The 16,335-nt window shown below is 48.9% G+C and overlaps 1 protein-coding gene across 3 annotated transcripts in view; it reads right to left on the reverse strand.

The window, feature by feature from the left end:
* The window catches only part of CASS4 (Cas scaffold protein family member 4), a 37,873-nt gene that overhangs the window by 13,680 nt on the left and 7,858 nt on the right, over positions 1–16,335 (reverse strand). For all 3 annotated transcript variants that reach the window (XM_030309340.1, XM_030309339.1, XM_030309342.1), the window contains exon 2: positions 425–847. In XM_030309340.1, coding sequence (XP_030165200.1) covers positions 425–847 — 423 coding nt within the window. The remainder of the gene's footprint in view (positions 1–424; positions 848–16,335) is intronic.

Below are 16,335 nucleotides of genomic sequence, written 5' to 3' on the forward strand. Positions count from 1 at the left end.
CAATGGTCATGGCCTCCTCATCCAGATATAGCTTTGCCTTCTTGTGTAGTTCTGTAGCAATTCTGGGAGTCAAGTTTCTTGGTTGAAGGGAGTGTAGATGTTAAGCCTGTCGAGTAATTTCTCGCCCCTGAACCCATCCTAGTGCCGGGAAAATCCATAATACTTTTGTGAGCAGGTGCACTCAACATTTGATTTCCTGTAAAGCATGGATGTCTTGGAGAGCGAGGGAATCACCGGGGTGTCGAGAATATCAGTGCTAACTGAAGTGGGGGCCAAATACAAGTTCACCGGATCACGCCTGGTTTAGGTCCCCACTTTGCACATTTAATCTCCTGAAGGACACCAAGAACTCAAGGCAGAGGGAAGCCCCTGCCTGAGTTTACACACCCTTTGCCCCACCTGTTTGACTTGGAAACACGCATACCTGTTGCGGAAAGCTTAGGGTCTTTTCACAGATGATTCCGGTTCTGGAGGGCGGGGCAGGGAGTTCGTAGACTTGGGCGGTGGTGGGTGGGGGCCCCTCCACCCAGCTCTTCATGTGCTCGTAGACGGGGCCTGGAGTCGGGGGCTTGAGCAGGGTGGGCGCCTGGTAGGTCTCCTTGGAGCTGGTGAGGGCTTCCCCCGGGCCTCTCAGGGAGGGGGGGCAGGGCCTGTCTGCGGGCACCTCAGGGAGCAGTTGGAGGCGGTTGGCAGGGGCCAGACCTTGCCGCCCGTGGAGCAGACACTTCCACCAGCCCTCGCTTTCTGGCACATTTTGTTCTAGAATGGTCAAGATGTCTCCTCTGCAGAAAGCCAGCTCGTAGAAAGAGTCTGGGTGGTTGTCATAGAGTGCTCTGGCCAGGAGGGTCTGGGGGCGGGAGGAGAAAGAATTCATCGTCATTTCTGTGGCCGAAAACCATTCTACCCACACCGCTGGCTGAGAAACACTGGAGCGCATTCGTGGGTTTCCACCACCCCACAGGCTCTCGGCCCTGCTCTCTGCCTGATTTAGTCCTGCCTCCCCTTTAGGGGTCCGGTGGAAGGTCATATCCTCGGGGAAGTCTAACTTCTGGAGTGTCCCAAACGTACTCTCACCGCACTGTTTTAATTCGGGTTTTTGTTGTTGTTTTTTTTAATATATGAAATTTATCGTCCAATTGGTTTCCCTACAACACCCAGTGCTCATCCCAACAGGTGCCCTTCTCAATGCCCATCACCCACTTTTCCCTCCCTCCCACCCCCCATCAACCCTCAGTTTGTTGTCAGTTTTTAAGAGTCTCTTATGCTTTGGCTGTCTCCCACTCTAACCTCTTTTCCCCCCCTCCCCTCCCCCATGGGTTTCTGTTAAGTTTCTCAGGATCCACATAAGAGTGAAAACATATGGTATCTGTCTTTCTCTGTATGGCTTATTTCACTTAGCATAACATTCTCCATTCCATCCACATTGCTGCAAAAGGCCAGATTTCATTCTTTCTCATTGCCAAGTAGTATTCCATTGTGTATATAAACCACAACTTCTTTATCCATTCATCAGTTGATGGACATTTAGGCTCCTTCCATAATTCGGCTATTGTTGAAAGTGCTGCTATAAACATTGGGGTACAAGTGCCCCTATGCGTCAGCACTCCTGTATCCCTTGGGTAAATTCCTAGCAGTGCTATTGCTGGGCCATAGGGTAGATCTAGTTTTAATTTTTTGAGGAACCTCCACACTGTTTTCCAGAGCGGCTGCGCCAGTTTGCATTCCCACCAACAGCCACTGTTTTAATTCGTGACGGCCATGACCTGTGTGCGCGAGTGCAGCCAACACATAGTTGAGTGGAAATCCTGACCCTGCCACTTCTTAGCTGTGTGCCTTGGAGCAAATTGGCTACTCTCTCTGGGCCTCAGTTTCCTGGTCTGTAAAATGGGACTAATGTTAATATCTCCCGGGGTAGGGGTAAGAATTCAATGGGTTGTTATGTACGCAAAGCTCACTGAACAGTGCCTGGCAGTCAGTAGGCGCTCTGTAGAGGTTGGCGGTTACTGTCCTAGCTATAACAGCGCCCTCTGTCTGGTCCTTATTATCTTTCTCCTGGATTGGGCTGGAAGTTTTGTGACTACCGGGACCATAGCTCACCTATTTGCTGCTCTGTCCCCAGCATCGAGCACACACTCAGGTGCATAGGAGATGCTCGGTAAATGTTCACTAATTGGTGAGTGAGGAAGCAGAGACACAACGGTTAAGGACCGGTCTATCTGTGGTCACGCAGCCAGGATCAAAACCCAGTCTCCCTAATTCTCAGAACTCATGCTCTTTCTGTTCGCCCCCTGACCCTCAAAGGAAAATCACCTCATAGCAATGGCAGCAATGGGTAAGCAAACCTCCTTCTTATTTGAACTTTCTGCCGAATTAAATGAAGGCGACTTGTTTCTGTGGGGCTTAATGGAATCACCTGTTGCTATATTAGTGCACACTTAACACAGAGAAATTGGGAAATACAGAGAAGAAAAAAAGAAATCTGTGAAAATTACCCATAATCCCGCCACTCAGAGGTAACTTTTCATACCATTTTAAGTATTTATCCTTCCAGGTGCTTTTTTTTCTTTCTTCAATTAAATTTAGTTAATTATACTTTTGATGCTTATTAGCTCCTAGTACATGCAATTTACAAATAAAACAAAGCAAAAATGACCAACGATCCCATTATGCTTGTGAAGAAGTGTGGCCTTTTTTTTTTTTTTTTTTTTGCATAAAGTTTTTTCTGTTACAAAAATGGAATTGGATGTCCAACTGCTAAAAAGCATCACCTTAAACACACAGTCAGGTCAGTATGGATTTAGAGAAACACTGTGACATGTGTATGTATCTGAGAAGCAGTAAGTAGAATGCAGACAAATAGGCACTGAGAAGTCCCACGTGAAACCTCCTGCAATTGAGATCCTAGGGGATTACGAACAATTTTTGTGCATGGAACTTTCTTCTTACTGCAAAGAAATAAAAATCCATTACAGAGGGATATAAAATAGTGATAGGCAAATAGAAGGGAACAGAAATGGCTGCCACAGATAACCACTGTCACTTCTTTGGTTCATGACCTGACATCTTGTGCACATTTGTTCATATATATGCACCTAGAGTCAGTTGTATTTCCTTTAATTAATTAATTTAGAAAGCACATGACAGAGGGGCAGAGAGAAAAGGGGGGAGAGAGAGAGAGAGAGAGAGAGAGAGAGAGAGAGAGAGAGAGAGAATCTCAAGTAGGCTCCATACCCAGCCTGGAGTCCAATGTGGGGGGCTTGATCCCACAATTGTGAGATCATAACCTGAGCCAAAATCAAGAGTCGGATGCTCAATTGACTGAGTCCTCCAGGCATTGCATGTCAGTTGAATTAAAAAAAATTTTTTTAGGGGCGCCTGGGTGGCTCAGTCGGTTGAGGGTCCGACTTCGGCTCAGGTAATGATCTCACGGTCTGTGAGTTCGAGCCCCGTGTTGAGCCTCTCTCTCTGCCCCTCCGCTGCTCATGCTCTGTCTCTCTCTCTCTCTTTCTCTCTGTCAAAAATAAATAAACATTAAAAAAATTTTTTTTAATTTTTTTAATGTTTATTTTTGACAGATAGAGACGGAACAGGGGAAGGTCAGAGAGAGAGGGAGACACAGAATCTGAAGCAGGCTCCAGGCTCTGAGCTGTCGGCACAGAGCCTGATGTGGGGCTCGAACCCACAAACTGTGAAATCATGACCTGAGCCGAAGTCGGATGCTTAGCCAACTGAGCCGCCCAGGCCCCCCAAGTCAGTTATATTTTTAAAACTTAATGGGATCGTATGCTACAATCTTTTTTTCCCACTAATAATAGATTATGAACATCTTTGTGTTAATAAATTGCTTTCTTCAGTATCTATCTATCTATCTATCTATCTATCCATCTATCTATTTAATGCTTATTTATATGAGAGAGAGAAAGAGGGCACAAGCAGGGGAGGGAGACCCAGAATCCGAAGGAGGCTCCAGGCTCCAAGCTGTCAGCACAGAGCCCGACGCGGGGCTCAAACCCACATACTGTGAGATCATGACCTGAGCTGAAGCTGGACGCTCAACTGACTGAGCCACCCAGGCGCCCCTGTTCAGTATCCTTCTAAATAGCAGTCCTGTTTTCCCTTGTAAGAATGAATCATGCCTTTCCCTCAGGTTCTGGGACATTTTAGCTAATTCCAGTTTTTAGCTATGACAACGCTAAGATGATCATCTTCGTAGCTAAATATCTGCAACCCCAGAGAAATTTCTAGGTGGGAAGTTGGCAGGGCGGTCATTGGGGCTCCTCCTTCCCTCACTGCCCTCAGGCATGGCTGACCCATTTATACTCCCCCCACCCCCCCACCCCCGGGTGTGAGACTGCCCATTTCCTCACACCCCATGACCTGCGCATGAGCTCTTTGTTGGATGCTGCGTTTGTTTTAAAATCTTTGTCATGGAAACTTGAAATGTTTTTGTAACACATTCTTGGAAATGCCCAGACTACTGAAAACTAGAGAACTGGCTACAGCCTTCATGCCCCTGTGAGTGGATAACTTGGGAAGGGGTCACCTCCCTGCTACACTCCACCATTAACTCATTTCACTTAAAATTTATTTTTCAAAGGTGTATTGCCTTTGAGAGAGAGAGAGAGAGAGAGAGAGAGAGAGAGAGCACAAGCAGGGAAGGGGTAGAAAGAGAGGGGGACAGAAGATCTGAAGCGGGTTCTACACTGACAGCAGAGAGCCCGACGAGGGGCTCGAACTCAGGAACTGTGAGATCATGACCTGCGCCGAGGCAGGACACTCAACCAACTGAGCCTACCCAGGTGCTCCAACTTATTTTTTTTTAATTAAAAAAATTTGTAAATGTTTATTCATTTTTGAGAGAGAGACAGAGTGCAAGCGGGGGAGGGGCAGAGAGAGAGGGAGACACAGAATCCGAAGCGGGCTCCGGGCTCCGAGCCATCAGTACAGAGCCTGACGCAGCGCTGGAACTCACAAGCCACGAGATCATGCCCTGAGCCGAAGTCAGATGCTTAACAGACCGAGCCACCCAGGCGCCCCTCCAACTCTTTTTTAAAAGAGGGAACACGGTTCCGCAGCGTTACGGGCATGTGTGTCGTGAAGGGCATCCCTGCCCGTGGGTGTCTCCTCTCCCATCGGTGTGAACCGAAATGCTCACCTGAGAGGGATGGTGCAAATCCCACCGGTTGGAGGCGGAGTGAGTTTACGGGGTGACAGTGAAAAGCAGAGAGCCCAGTTAGGGCTAATAAACACGGCTTGCCTTCTGGGGGTGAGACCCATGCAGTGTCCCCTTAGCCGGTCACTTATTCCTTCCCAAACGCAGCCAACCTTGGCTCAGTGTTCACGAGGTACAGCACCGTTCCCCGTGCTTGAGTTCGGGGATACCAGTTTTGATCATGGGTTGGTCCGCTCTGTGAGCCTCCTGGGGCTCCCCTGTAGCCCCAACTCTGCCCAAACCCTCAGGGCCCTACGCAATTCCACTCTCGCCTACATTTCCAAGGCTCAGGGTATCAGTTCCTCATCGCCCCACACACCCCGCCCTTCGTGGGGCCTGAGTCCTTCACACAGGCTACACCCTCCACCCCAAATAGTCAGCAGCTTTGTGCCCAGTGAGACCCACTCATCTTTCTAGACGCATCTTAGACGTCTCTTCCTCGCCGAAGGATTTCTTCACGCTCAGACTCTCCCAGACCCACCTAGTTCTCTCCATTTTTTTTTTTTTTTGCTCAATGCGTTTCCAGGTCCGTACTGACGACCTTCACATGTAATTCATTAAGTCGGTGATCATCTATTTGGCGTCTGTGTCCGGGCACAGGCTCCAAGAGAGCGCACCTCCCTGGCTCTCACCGCATCCCCAGCTTCTGGCCCATGGTAGGTGCTCATCGTCTGCTTGTTGAGTTAGTGGGTAGATAAGGACGAGTAGTGTAATGTACCTGTGTTCAAGTCTTCAAGAGATAGAGAGACAGCACCAAGATGAGAGTCCCTGTTTCTGTCTAGAGTAGGGTCAAAAAGGATGCTCTCCGTGACTCTCTGCCCAGCCCCTCAGGCGGCTTTCGGTGAAAATGACCCCTGAGATGTCCAGAAAATGGGCTGCAGGACCTAGCTAATCTGTACACTCAATTCCTGTCCCGCAAATGTGTTCTAAGCGCATTTCCAGTGAATGTGGGTGCTCGGCTTGGAGAAGCTGGCAGAGATGAAGCATTTAGAGGGAACACAGTTTTAGAGCCTCATAAAGAGGATGGATTAAAGGCCAGGATTGAGTGAAGCTCCGTGCTACTTTGTAGATTTTTTCCTAAAGAGGCGAATCATCTCTGTATGGTAAGAAAAGAACTTGAAAGTTTGCGGTGTAATACTTTGTCAGACTTTCACCGGATTTAGAACGAGCCCTGCAATCCCTTCTTAGTATTCCTTTATTTTTTAAAAAGTGTTTATTTGTTTTTGCAAGAGAGAGAGAGAGAGAGCGCATGCCGGGGAGGGGCAAAGAGAGAGGGCGACAGAGGACCCGGAGTGGGCTCCGCAGGGACAGCAGAGAGCCTGACGCGGGGCTCGAACTCACGAACCGTGAGATCACGACCGGAGCCGAGATTGGACACTCAACCGAGCCACCCAGGCAGGCACCCCTTGATATTCCTTTATTAAATTGCCTACAAATACCTAGATTCTCAAATGCTCTTTGACCTAGTTTTCACATTCTAGTGGTTCTCTCATTCATTAATCCGTTTAATGAAACCTTTGGCAGGAGTTCGTTTTACGTTTTCATGAGGGTCATGATTTTACCTTTCTGAAAATTATACTTCAACTGTCCACACTGGCAAGAAAAACAACAACAACAACAACACAGTCTCTAACCCATCATCACAATCTCATGAAACCCGCCTGATGCGTCTGGAAAAGAGAAAGCTGGTCGTCTGAGACGTGCTCGCGTCTGTCTGGAAAGAAGATGGTGTGTATGTCCCGACGGCGCAGTTGCTGCATTTGGGCAGCTGCTGGGGAGTGTCCCGACTGGCATCAGCGTGGTTGATGCGCTTGCCTATTGTGAAAGGCAGTGGATTATCTTCCAGAGCGCACAGGGGGCTTGTATGATCACCCACCCACGGGCACCCACGGCGGTCCACGATGGACAGCCCCGGTCTAGTTCCGGAGACAAGGTTTACTTCATGCTTCCAGCCTGCTGTCTGCAAACGCGCGTACCTTACGGGATGTAACCTCCCAGCAAAGGAAAATCCTACGTGTGCTGCTGGCACAGGACGCCCTTCTGCGCGAGATTTCGTTCCAATTGGCAGGGATGTCTCTGGACACCTCATGCAACCCACTGATGTCTCAGAGTTTGAATAACAAAGCGTATCAAAGTTTCTGTTCCAAAGGAAGAATTAAACACCAGAGAGGAACCTTGGGGGGTCTTTCTTCACCTGGAAAACAGTAGACTATATCGGGGCGCCTGGGAGGCTCGGTCGGTTAAGTGTCTGACTTTAGCTCAGATCGTGACCTCAAGGTTCCCAAGTTCAAGCTCCGCATCGGGCTCTGTGCTGACGGTGGGGAGCTGGCTTTGGAGCCTCCGCTCCCCTCTCTTTCTGCACCCCCCCCCCACTTGTGGGCTCTCTCTCTCTCTCAAAAATAAATATTTTTTAAAAAAGAAAACCGTGGACTATATTGAATGGGGCCTTACTCTGTGTTGGGGGAACTGCAGTCATATCACTGAAATCTTAGAAGCCTCAGAGGTGTCTTTTCTTGTCCTCATTTTACAGAGGAGGAAACCGAGGCTCAGGGAGGTGAAATGACTTGTCTAAGGTCACTTAGCCTCTAACTGCTCTCCTCATATCTATTATTGCGCATTCCCCTTACAATCCATTCTCCGGACATTTATACACATAAATATTTACATACACCAATCAGATCATGTTGGTTTCTGGTTTAAAAACCTCCAATTGCTGGGGCGCCTGGGTGGCGCAGTTGGTTAAGTGTCCGACTTCAGCCAGGTCACGATCTCGCGGTCCGTGAGTTCGAGCCCCGCGTCAGGCTCTGGGCTGATGGCTCAGAGCCTGGAGCCTGTTTCCGATTCTGTGTCTCCCTCTCTCTCTGCCCCTCCCCCGTTCATGCTCTGTCTCTCTCTGTCCCAAAAATAAATAAACGTTGAAAAAAAAAAAATTTAAAAAAAAAAAACCCCCAATTGCTTAGACATACACTTGGAACAAAACCTACACTCTCTGCCTGATCGCCCCCCTAGCCCCCTTCTCCATCCACTAATTTTCCTTCGGCCACGTTGGTTTCTTCTCCCAGATGCGCTAAGCTTACGTCCACCTCAGGACCTTTGCCCTTGCTATGCCTCCTGCCCAGAACACTCTTCCGCCAGATCTTTGCATGACTGGCTCCTCCTTCAGGCCTCCGCTCAAAAGTCACCTCCTGCCGAGGCATCCCTGACCACCCATGGAAGGCTAGCCTCCTTCTCTGCACCCACGCACGACTGAGACGCTGATGTTGTAGGCACTCTGAAGAAGGAATCCAGACGGGGCAAGCCGGACTTTGTTTGGGCAGGCTGGCAGTGGGGGGAGAGGAAGAAATAGCAACAAACACTTGTCCCACACCTGTGTTCCTGGTGCCGTGCCAAGCTCTTTATGGACAAGGCATGGAGACAACCGTCAGCTCAGCGAAGGCAACCTAACAACCAACGCGATCATCTCTGGGGCCACTCACAGGGTGTTTTTAAAATAGGGTGTGGGGGCGCCTGGGTGGCGCAGTCGGTTAAGCGTCCGACTTCAGCCAGGTCACGATCTCGCGGTCCGTGAGTTCGAACCCCGCGTCAGGCTCTGGGCTGATGGCTCAGAGCCTGGAGCCTGTTTCCGATTCTGTGTCTCCCTCTCTCTCTGCCCCTCCCCCGTTCATGCTCTGTCTCTCTCTGTCCCAAAAATAAATAAACATTGAAAAAAAAAATTTAAAATTTAAAATAGGGTGTGAATTTGGAAACGTTTGCGTAGATATTTAAGACACGAAGGAGGACATATGTTTATATTTTTGTTCCCCGTGGGCACGCTGGGAGTCGGATCCTGCGAGCCGTGGAAGAAACGGTGCTAACTAGTCTCCAAAAGGGGCATTTCCCTCAAATGCCCTTCTTCGTGCAGCAGCTGGAAGAGGGGCAAGGAAAATGTGCACTTGGAAGAAAGAAACAAAAAGGCAGAGAATACGATTCCCTTTCTGGGAGACCTTCCCACGGCTGCCAGATGCAATGTGTTAATCTATGTTGAATCGGCAATGAGCTGGGAGAGTAATTAGCTACAACTGGAGAAATCTGGGATGTTGTTCGTTCGGGCATTCGTGCATTTGTTCGGGAAGATTGTGTTAAGCATTTACTATACGCCCAGGGCTCTGCTGGAGACAGAGCACAGCCTGACCTTACACCAACGCATGTTGCAGCAGAGGAGATCAACTCCCATCAGATTTTCACAGAAATCAATATAGGGTTTCTACTTCTCTTAAGGGCAATGATGGAAAATACAGGAAGTGGTGAGAAATATTATTGGGGTAGGGAGAAAGGGGGGCGTGCTCTGGGGGTGGGTAGGAGTTAGTCAGATCTCGACGGGGGGGATGATCATCGAGGCAGGGGAAGAGAAATGTGTGAGGGCTGGAGTGACGGAGTGTGTGTGTGTGTGTGTGTGTGTGTGTGTGTGTGTGTGGTGGGCCGGAGGAACTGAAAGATGAACTGGCCGGAGAGAAGTAAACAAGGGATGTGGGGCTTGATTCCCTATTGGCTGCTGCCTATATATCTGCTAGCTGGGTGAAAGGGATTGGCGGGGCGGCTACGGGGAGGCCAAAGAGCCTCATGGAAGCCAGTCACCCAGTCTGGGTGGGAGATGGGGGGCAGGCTGGATTTAGGATAGCTGTAGGGAGGAGGTCGTGAAGGATGGCAGGCGGTCTTTGAGGCGGGTCTTGAAAACAGGGCAGGATCACAAGTGCCGGAGAAGGGAGGAGGGACGCAGAATGGGCCGGGGAAAATAAGAAGCAGATGGAGACAGTTGGTGCTTGTACTTTCTGTCTTCTGCAGCGGCATAGAGAGGCAGCAGCGGCAGCAACCAGTCTAAGCGGAACCGGTTGAGACGAGCCTACAGAGATGTCACCTGCTGAAGCTTCATTTCTATGCTTCTTCACCGCTCATCACTCTCTGGACCAGGGAGGCGGACACAGCTTGAGACCCTGCAAGAGCCCGGCTTGCCTTTCTGCTCTGGTCTCCATTTTTATTTTCTTTAGTTCACTTGGAAGAGCGAAGCGGCAGAAACTCGGAGCGCTAGGGCAGGACGGGGGACCCTGGGAGATGCTGTCTTCGGGTTTACCTCATTTCAGAGCGGCGTATGCCTGAGACCGGGAGAGATCACATGACCTGCCTCAGGTCACCCAGCAGCCCGCGGTGGCAGAGGAGAGTCAAACTCAAGTGTGCCTGACTCCTGAGCCCGAATGGCCTCTCCAAATCCAAGTCAACCTCTTGCTCTGATCCGCTAAAGTCTAAATGCATGTGCTTTCAGAAGAAGCTGCTTGAAAGACATCCCTGGGCTGCAGCAGGCTCGCATGATCGCAGGAGTGGGTGTGAGTGAGGCAGGCCGAGTGCTGGAGACTGGCACACTCACACACATTTTAGAATATAACTTCTTGGGCCAAATGACATGCTCTGGGGCTGAGTCCAGCCTGCTGCTGGGGTCTTAGAGTCCCTACACTGTTTTCCTTTGCGAAGCCAAAGTTAATGGGCAGGAGGCTAGAGCATTTTGACTCAGCGCAGGGCTCCTCTTAACAAGTGATCTGCCCTGAATCACCCCTGCTCCCCACCCTGCCCGGTTATGTTATAGCCAAGACTAACAGCCACCTGCTCGCAACTTGAGACTCTGTCTCTCTGCCCTTTCCTGCTTGCCTCCTCCTCCCCACCCCCCTCACAAGGGTCAGATCAGCATCACAGCTGATACAAGCGCTATCCCCACCCTCTGGACTCCTGTATTCCTAAAATTAAAAAGTTCGCAGCCGGGGATACAAGAGACCCCGAGATGGTTTCTTTCAAAGTAGCCGGCATATCATCATTCCCTTGGGAACATAAATCGTACCACAAGGTCACCAGCTCACAGCAGGTAGCAATAAATAAGCGAGTGCCCCACACAACGACAGAGACGGTACATGAGGCAGGAACCCTGAGCAGCGAGTGACGGTTGGACCCCTGCTCTTACAATGTCATGGAACCTCATTGCTCGTAAGATGGGCACCTGTCTTCTACTAAAATCCTTCTTTGAAAAATGTCCACATTTAGCATTTTAGCTTCTGTCTCATAGGTTCTATGACTTGTTTCCAAGAATTCTTTAGGAGCAGGTGGCAGAATTGTTCCTACTCCCCCTCTGAGGATCCGGAGAGCATAGTAACACATAAACCACAATCTCTTTAAAAAAGCATACAGTGTATGTATTCAAAGCTTTTGACATATGGAAAGTATGAATCCCTGAAGTTCACAAAGGCTTTCCCTGGATGTGGGAGCTTTGACTTTCACATCAGTGAAAGTTTCTCTTGTATATCTTTACAGCGCAGCTGAGCCCAGACTCGGAAACTCAGACGTAGACCCAGAGCAGAGCAAAGCGCTTTGATCCTTGTTAGAGACAACCGTCTGTCCTTGGATGAAACGGAAGTGTTTCACACTATGTAACTACACAGACAGGCTTGGAGAGATCAAAGCAGAGAGAACCGGTGCTGTGGGTTGGTTTGTGCCTATTTATTTTCCATCATTTTTAAAAGCACTTATGTTAAAAAAAAAAAAAAAAGTTTCCAAGAGCGTAAGCAAAATCCCCTTACCACCTCCATTTTCCCACCCACACCCTCCAAAAAGGGAAGAAGGACAGAGGAAGAAGGACAATCCTGAGGAAGAAACAAAGTATCTTCATGATACTCCTGTGAGAGGTGTTGATGGGCAACAGCATTCTGTGAGGTAACCTCTGGAAAGAGGAGAGAGGGTAGACAGGCTCCTAAGGCGTTACAGCAGAGATGGTCTGGAAAGGATTCCCAGTTTGCAAACCCTACACAACAATGCAGCCTTCTTCTTACACATGGCGTGTCAGCTAATAGTAATTTCCTGTAATTGATCAAAGAAAAAAATCCCCTTTAGTCTTCTTCTTCTTTTTTAATGTTTATTTATTTTCGAAGGAGACAGAGTGCGAGCAGGGGAGAGGCAGAGAGAGAGGAAGACACAGAATCCGAAACAGACTCCAGGTTCTGGGCTGTCAGCACAGAGCCCGACCCGGGGCCTGAACTTGAGGACCGTGAGATCATGACCTGGGTCCAAGTCGGATGCTTAACTGCTAAACCGACCGAGCCACCCAGGCGCCCCCTCCCCTTTAATCTTCTGGACGCATATTGAGTCAGGCATCTTGTTACTGTCATAGTTTACGACTTAGCCAATGGCTCATAGATGAGGATAGCCGACACTTTTTCAACATCTGCGCCAGGCGCTGCGATAAGTAATTAGCCTTAATGATCTCCCTTGATATTCACCGTCCCATGAAGCAGTTACCGCGATTAGTGTTGGAGAGATGGGAAAACTAAGGCACAGAGAGGGTGATTGAGTAGCGTAACGTTGCTTAGAGGGCAAGGAACAGAACCAAGAATGGAACACAGGCAGTTTTGACCCTGGAGTCTGCCTTTTTGGCCCACAAATCGCAGAGCTTGGTACCCACTCCACCAGTTGGCATGTGCATTTTCACGGAGCAGCGAATGACAGAGTGTGCCCCGGGGAGAGGAATGGTAAGCTGATAACTACATTTTAACTCCGTTGTGTAAGTTGTGTGGCCATTTATCAGAATTAGATCCTGCCCTAAGAATTCAGAAAATAGCTTAGGGGCACCTGGGTGGCTCAGTCGGTTAAGCGTCCGACTCTTGATTTCCGCTCAGGTCATGATCTCACGGTTCGTGGGATCGAGCCCCGCGTCAGGCTCCATGCTGACAGCATGGAGCCTGCTTGGGATTCTCTTTCTCCCTCTCTCTCTCTCTCTGCCCGTCCCCTGCTCACCCTCCATCTCTCAAGATAAATAAATAAACTTGAAAAAAAATTTAGGAAATAGCTTGACTGTCATTACTGGTACATAATGATAGACTTTTATAATGGAATACTCTACAGCTATTAAAAATAATGAGGTAGAGGGGCGCCTGGGTGGCGCAGTCAGTTAAGCGTCCGACTTCAGCCAGGTCACGATCTCGCGGTCCGTGAGTTCGAGCCCCGCGTCAGGCTCTGGGCTGATGGCTCAGAACCTGGAGCCTGTTTCCGATTCTGTGTCTCCCTCTCTCTCTGCCCCTCCCCCGTTCATGCTCTGTCTCTCTCTGTCCCAAAAATAAATAAATGTTGAAAAAAAAAATAATGAGGTAGAGTGTATGTGAGTTGAAATGGAACAATCTCCAAAATGCAGTATTAATTTAATCAGGATGACCAACTGTGCATATGGTATGTCCCCATTTATGCTGTTGTGAGGATAGCATCTTTCTGGAAGATGACATAAGTTGTTGGTTGGGGCTTTCCCTCTGGCCGGAGGAACCAGAGCCCAGGAAATTATAGAGGTTTGGGATTAAAGGAAAACATGCTTGCAACCCACGCCCCTCGGTACAGTTAGAATTTTGTAAACCAAGAGCCTGCTTGGGATTCTCTCTCCCCCCTGCCCTCTCTCTCTGCCCCTCCCCTGCTTGTGCTCTCTCTCTGCCCCTCTCAAAATAAATAAATGAACTTAAAAAAAAAAAAAAAAGAATCCCTCTTTGAAACAATTGTCTGAGAAAGAGGTTGTTGCCTTAACTTTTGTCTTCCCTCATGGATTTCAATAGCTTTCCACAGCAACATGTACGTTTCCAAGTACAGTTCTGCCAGGTTTAGGGAACTAAGAGTCACGGAAGATAGCAAAATGGTGCATTTCGTAATCAGAACTTGCCCTGAGATTTGCCACGGCGCCCAGTTAATAATACCCTTCCACTTGCCATGCCTAATGTAGTGAGAGAATTCATTTGTGGTATCGTAGAGCCCGAGACAGCTCTGGTTCAGTCATCTGCATTCCAGTGTCGGAAATATTCGGGCTTTTTTTGTTTGCTTGTTTTTTTAATGAAGTGACAGCTGAGTGATTTCTTGCATCGTCCTGCGACATAAGGAAGGGTTGACTCTCTTGGAGCTGGTTTTTAAAGACTTAGCCAAGTGGGTAAAGGAGAGAAGGCTGAGGAGAAGCTGCTGTTGTCTGCCGGGGAGGCCAGGGAAATCAGCGAGCTTCGGCCCCAGCAACCCCTCTGTACAAGTGGACAAGTTCTCGAATGAAGAGGCTCCAGGATGTGGAGAAAGGGATCCGAGGTCATTTAACTGAACGCGGGATACCGAAACGCGCTTCTCCCCCCCCCCCCCCTTTACCTTTATATTTAGAGGAACACGGAAGCTTAAAAAAATTAACCGAGCAGAATACAGCTTTTTAAACAAAATGTAAATTCTCTCTTTTTGGTTTCAAAACACGGGACACAGAGCACCTTTCAGTTACTCCCACCGGTGCGACAGCTATTGGAGGACCGTCCTTCCGGGCTTCCCTAACTTGGGGGGAACATTTGAAATAACACGTCACGGCCCCCTTCGCATGGTTAGAGTTGCAAAGAAATGGAGGCCAGCAGAGAGAAACTCAGATACTCACATTCACTCTCATCTTGATCCTTTAAGGAGATTGTGTTTAAAGGTGACCATTCCGTGTCCTGGAAAACACCGGCAGAAGCCGCTTCGGAAGGGAAGGTCTTCTGTAGCAGTTTGTGCCGGAGTGCCGACAGGTGTGGGTCTGAAACACTTGGCCGTGAATAGTGCTCTTTTCACAGCTGTTCCTGCGAGCAGATCTGGGCTGGACCCGACAGCCCTGGGTGCGGATGGGGCCGGCCACCCAACGCATTCCCTTGATCTGCTCCCTGGTTCCCTCCCATCCTTCTGGGTGCAAATAGCCACTATGGTGGGTGTATCTATAGGCACCGGGGACAAAGAAGGGAATAACCCTGGTGAACTTGGACATGAGAAGATATACGAGTGAAAAAGAAAAACTTAAAGAATGATTCCTTGTCTTCCTAACGCCCATGAAAATGGCCCGGTGGCCGGGGATGACGGCGGTGTCTGTGAACAAGCACAAAGGTATAAGCGATTTCTCTGTAGACGGATCGAACTCTGACCCCTCCAGCTTCGAATTCTTCCTGATGGTTCAGATGAAGAAGCCACTCATCACAGGACTTCCGTACATCGCCCAATAATGAGACTTTGAGGAAGCGATTGTGGCCAGAAAAAAATTCCAAAGCCACTCGGTGGAAGTGAAATGTTTTCGTCCCTGATGTCTGAATACCGTGGTTTTCCAACAGGTTTGGGTCTTGGCTAGATCAACATGTTTGAGTCAACTTCCCCTATTCATGGGAACCTTATTAGAACTCACTGTTAGTGCTTTATTAATTTGACAATTATCATTATTTTTTAAGGTATATTTTACTTTATTTTAGAGAGAGAGAGAGGCATGCGAGCTGAAGAAAGGGGCAGAGGGAGAGAGAGACAGAAAGAGAATCTCAAGCAGGCTCCACACTCAGCTCAGAGCCTGATGTGGGGCTCGATCTCATGACCATGAGATCATGACCTGAGTCAAAATCAAGAGTTGGAGGGTGCCTGGGTGGCTCGGTCAGTTAAGCATCTGGATTTTGATTTCAGCTCGGGTTATGGTCTTGCAGTTTGTGAGATCGAGCCCTGCATCGGAGCCTGCTTGGGATTCTTTTTTTTTGTTTTGTATTTAATGTTTATTTTTGAGAGAGAGAGAGAGAGATACAGAGTGTGAGGGGGGGAGGAGCAGAGAGAAAGAGGGAGAGACAGAATCCGAAGCAGGCTCCAGGCTTTGAGCTGGCAGCACAGAGCCTGACGCGGGGCTCGAACTCACAGACCGTGAGATCGTGACCTGAGATGAAGTCGGACGCTCAACTTAATTCTCTCCCTATGGATTCTTAATCTCTCCCTATGTCTCTGCCCCTCCTCGGCTCACGCTCTTCCCCCCCCCCAAAATAAATAAATAAACTTAAAAAAAAAAAAGAGTTGGACACTCAACCGACTGAACCACCCAGGTGCCCAGATGATTCTTTATTAAGCACCTACTGTATGTTTGATAACGTGTGCTGGGGAGAGCGGTGCACGAGGTTCCCTTGATCCAAGCTCAGGATTGAAATGCTGCAACATTTGATCAACCAAGCTTTGTAGTAATTGAGATCTGGCCCAAGACAGGTGCATGTTGTATCAAACTGCATTCTACAGGTGGTTGTGCCCTAGAGATCCGGCATCTGTATTCCTGGCCGTGTCCCCTC

The sequence above is a fragment of the Lynx canadensis genome, chromosome A3 (assembly GCF_007474595.2).
Source record: "Lynx canadensis isolate LIC74 chromosome A3, mLynCan4.pri.v2, whole genome shotgun sequence".
NCBI classification, from domain to species: Eukaryota; Metazoa; Chordata; class Mammalia; order Carnivora; family Felidae; genus Lynx; species Lynx canadensis.